General features: G+C 34.3%; 1 protein-coding gene across 4 annotated transcripts; it reads right to left on the bottom strand.

Annotated features, from left to right (window-relative positions):
- LOC133335314 (achaete-scute homolog 1) lies at nucleotides 1-2,870 on the bottom strand. Of its 4 annotated transcripts, none has more exons than XM_061543603.1 (5): nucleotides 2,815-2,870; nucleotides 797-951; nucleotides 554-722; nucleotides 191-402; nucleotides 1-128 (listed from the first exon to the last, which is right to left on the bottom strand). In XM_061543603.1, exons 1-5 carry the CDS (start codon nucleotides 2,859-2,861, stop codon nucleotides 1-3), a joined length of 711 nt encoding a protein of 236 aa, XP_061399587.1. In that variant the 5' UTR covers nucleotides 2,862-2,870. The 4 variants fall into 4 exon arrangements, with proteins under 4 accessions (XP_061399587.1, XP_061399584.1, XP_061399585.1 ...); XM_061543600.1 differs by having other exon boundaries at nucleotides 524-722; nucleotides 2,815-2,861; XM_061543601.1 differs by having other exon boundaries at nucleotides 539-722; nucleotides 2,815-2,861.
- Between the last annotated feature and the right edge of the window lie 1,602 nt (nucleotides 2,871-4,472).

Genomic DNA, 4,472 nt, shown 5'->3' with positions numbered 1-4,472 from the left:
TTATGGTGGGCCGCAGTGAGCTCCACACATGGGCTCTGATGAAAGAGCCAATGATGTCAATAAAGTTCTTCTTCCTGGATGTACTCCCAGATTCTCCCAGTTTATCCATGACAAACGGGCTGTTAAATCTGCAATAAAATCATATCAAAGTTCTATAATCATGTTTACATTCTGGAAATAGAATTTTTACCACTGGTGTTCCAATTGGCTTTGTCGGCTTTGATTTCACCTCTCAAACATTTCTCCACATATGTCAATGGGTCGTAGTCAGATTGTAAAACTTCTCGCAGCAACGAAATATAAGCAATGGCCAAACGCAAAGTATCGATTTTACTTAAGCGTTTCTCATAGGGGAATGTGGGCACATGGACCCTTAATTCATCAAAGGCTGAATTTATACTACTGCAAGGTTAGAATCACATAGAAACAAAACAAAACTGGTTAGAATCATGAAATATTACACTAGATATTTTTTAAGATATGTCATATGGAAAAAAATATTTCTAAATATTCATATAAAGACCATATATTGTTGTACCCAGTTGGTGCCGACCTCTGGATTCGCTTCCTTTCTCGCACATTGGCCTGCTGTCTCTGAATTTTATACGATGTCGCATTATATGAATTGGTATTGTTATGATTTGGACTACTGCCGCAGATCAGTGATGTAGTGTTATTTGAATTTAATCCGATGTTGTTGCTCGATGAGTCTAAAATGTTTTCTGCAAATATGAAGCGGTCCAATGTAAATATAGATTCTTATTCATTTAGGCATGTTTTCTTTACTTGCCATTACTTTGTTGTTGCTGCATGTACTGCTGTTGCATTTGCCTAAAATTATTTGAATTCATTCGCAAATTTCCATTTCCGGTTCCAACATTCGCACCTGCATACACACAGGATGGTAAGTCGCTTATCATATCATCATCAAAATTATGGAAAGATATGTGACTAAAATACAAAAAAATAACTTTTTTTGGTCAGCAAGTTTACTCTGATACTCCAATTCGCTTCATATAAGATTTTAAAATAAACTATGGGTCCCATCTTTTGACACGAACTAGATTTTGTACATTTAAACGAATTCGGAACCAGTAGAATATCGTTAGCCATAAGGTTGACGGTATATATTTTTCCACAACGAAGGAGGTGGATTCGTTGGTAACATAAATACTTCAAATTTATGTAATGGATATTTGGATATAATCTGTTTTTTGGAAAGAAGCTATAAATAACTTCTGGGAAGAAAATACCCATCAAAAAAGTAAGGTAAATGGTGAGGATCAGTGGAGAAATCCGAAAGGTGAGGATCAGTGGCGAAATCCAATCTTCCCCGCCTTACCCCAATGCCACAAAGAGTTGACCGATAAGTCTTATCTTGGCTTGTTAACAATATTGTGCAACGTTTGGATAAAATGTAGATATAGCGTTTGCTACATAAGTGATTAACGAATTGTCAAAATTTTAATTCTTTATGGGGGAGGTACTAGAAGGAGTGGGCCGATCAATCCCACCCTCCAACATTATTGAGGGTTGCTTAAAATATTCGGTTGTGTAAAGTTTGATTCAAACCGAATAGTCCATTTGCATGACATTACAAAATTAGTTTTCAGCAAAAATTTGACCATTTTGTTGGGGAGGTACCAGAAGGAGTGGACCAAAATTCCTCAGCTTTGAACTTGATTTGATTTTGAAAGAAATAAAACGATGTGCACAGTTTGTATCAAATCGGGCAACCCTTCGGCTAACCTTTAGGGGCGAGGTACATGAAGTAATGGGGCGACGGGTCCTATAATCGGACTTGATCTAGTATTGGTAAAAATTGTACGATGTGCAAAGTATGGATTGGATATTAAGTTGTGCAAAGTTTGGTTCAAATCAGAAAGTTATTTTCAGCTACATTTTGACCATTTTGTGGGGGAGGTACGGAGCGAACCTCTTCAAACTAGATTTAAGTTTGGAAGAAATATTACGATGTGCAAATTTGATTGAAATTCCCTTCGAGATTTATGTGTGCACCAGCCAGCCAGACACACAGGTAGACGGACATTTGTAAATTGACTCGAATTTGTCTGAAACGGATTTGGTCCAAACAAACATGGGATCGTATTTGGATGAAACACATTTTTGTCGTAGCAAAGTGTATGTACCCTCTATTTTGAATAAAGACCAACCACAAATGGTATCCCCAATTAAAAATGTATATTAAATCCGAATATGTCGTTGAGTGGTTCATACAAATATTAAAACCTATTAAAAATATTAAAACATTTAGTGACAATCTCAATTACACTTGTATTAAAAATATATGCACTGACAAAATTCATTTTTGAAAATGAAACAATATATTTCACACCGAACTTCCTATACCATCCATATTGATATAAACATATACGTTTAATAAAAAAATCAAGAGGTGCATATGGGTTCTACACCAAAAACTTGGATCGAAATGTGACCTGAACAAAACGCACTCTGTGCAAAATTTTATGTTCTTAAATAAATGAAGATTATTATATATTCCTATAGGGACCGTAGGTGGCTGATGTTTTCTTGGAGAAGATACAAACAAAATGGCAGTTTAAACCCGTACACATACATGGAAATTTCCATTTCGAAAATCAATAACACAAATGAAAACATTTTTCAGACAGAATTTATTTTTAATAAACACTCGACTTCAGGTTAGTAATTAATTTATCACTTTATCTTTTATTCAATTCACTTTCAATTGGGTATTTTATTCGAAACTTCCGATAGTTTAATAACTTTATTTAGTTGTTGTAAGTCCATTTTGGTTTAAAAATTACCAACCTAATAGGTGGCGAAGAAGATGAATCCGGTAATTGATTGCGCGACATAGCAGGATTTATTTTTTCAATTTTATTTTATTTTCAAAATCCAATTAAATATCAACCTCACTCTAATAAGACCAGTAGTGAAATAACAGCATCTCCTGGGAATACAGCAGCCTTTTATAGCAGGCAGGATAATGTTCCAACAAGAATAGCGGAACATCATTCGCAGACATACAAATTGAAATCATGGCAGCGAGTTTTGCAACCCCTAAATATTGCGAAGGCTGTGATTGCCCTTGCTGTCCAGCCTTCTATCATTGCATTCGTCGATGGCGACCAAAGTGGGCGGAGTTTCTGAAGTAGAGCATTTAATACACAGTAATTATTTGTATGATGACAATGAATAAGAAAAGAAAGTTTAATAATTTCACAACATCGTAAAATGTATTTAAGAAAAAAATCAACCCATTAGTTAGCTTTGCATACATATTCCAGTGATGTAGAGAAATAATGTTGCAATATATCGACACATATTGACACAAAAAGCTATATCTAAATCTGAACCAATCATTCGTACACGAAATCCTAGGCACAATTCTGTAATCGGATAAATATATATGGGAGCTATATCTAAATATGAACCGATTTGAAACTAACATGACACACTGAATTCTTCTCAATCAGCCATGCTTGCCCAATTCCAATAGGTTTTATACTGGTATAATTATACAATGCAACACAAAAAATAATTACCGGGAAATTCCAACTGATTATGAAAGAGGGACTTTAAAAGGAAGGCACGTGTGTGTATCAGCGTTTTGAATGTTTACGTCGGGAGGTAACCTAAATTCTTGAAATGAGGGAATATTGCCCCCTCATTTCAAGAATTTTGATAATTTTTGAATTGTGATTTCATGAAATCCTTGCATCTTCGGCAATATTACTGATATTTCATTTTAGTTACATATATATTAATAAATCGTTTATTAGCAGTTAGTTTAGTTTAGCAGTTAGTTTATTAGCAGACAATATTAGCATGACATAAAACTAGAGTTTTCTACAAACAATCATATATAAATAGTTCCTGTAACACATTGTTTACAGTAACTTTACGTCGGGAGGAAACCTAAAAAGGGGGGAGATATTCCCCCTTATCAAGAATTTTGATAATTTTGGATTTGTCATTTCTTAAAATCCTTGAATTTTAGGTATGTAGTGTCTCCGGCAATATTACTGATAAAATATAGAGGAATATATTGGTATACAACAGAAGTGAGAAAAAATTTAGAAATGAAATATTGTGTACAATGGATGCTGAAGAATAGGTCCTAGTTTTGAACTACGGGTTTGATCGTTCAACCAGCCATAGCTTTGTTTAACAAATATTTTTTTTTAAATACTTCGGATAGTTTCGATCCGTCCCTATTTGTGACATCAGTCATTCCAAGAAATGGGAATCCGAAATATAAAATTATATCGAACATGGTTAAAAAACGTACCCAAATTCCCCTTAATACCGAAATTTCGGAGGTACCGTTATATGGGAACTATTTTAACATGTTGTCCAATATAGATAGTTTTTGGTAGGAAGATTTGCTACCCAATTAGAACCTAAAATACATAAAGACAGCCTATTTGTTAAAAGAAATCTCAAAAATTCCGAATAATGGGATA

Source organism: Musca vetustissima, unplaced genomic scaffold (assembly GCF_032173495.1).
Source record: "Musca vetustissima isolate MV318-11 ecotype Yass unplaced genomic scaffold, APGP_CSIRO_Mvet_v1 utg3273, whole genome shotgun sequence".
NCBI lineage: Eukaryota > Metazoa > Arthropoda > Insecta > Diptera > Muscidae > Musca > Musca vetustissima.
This window is presented reverse-complemented; position numbering and strand designations above follow the sequence as displayed.

Excerpts from the sequence above, each read along its gene's own strand:
- LOC133335314 (XM_061543600.1), bottom strand. The coding sequence starts at position 2,861 with ATGTCGCGCAATCAATTACCGGATTCATCTTCTTCGCCACCTATTAG. Across the intron at positions 952-2,814 it reads TCTTCTTCGCCACCTATTAG|TCACATATCTTTCCATAATT; the intron begins GTTGGTAATTTT and ends TTTGTATTTTAG. Across the intron at positions 129-190 it reads AGCCAATTGGAACACCAGTG|ATTTAACAGCCCGTTTGTCA; the intron begins GTAAAAATTCTA and ends ATTTTATTGCAG.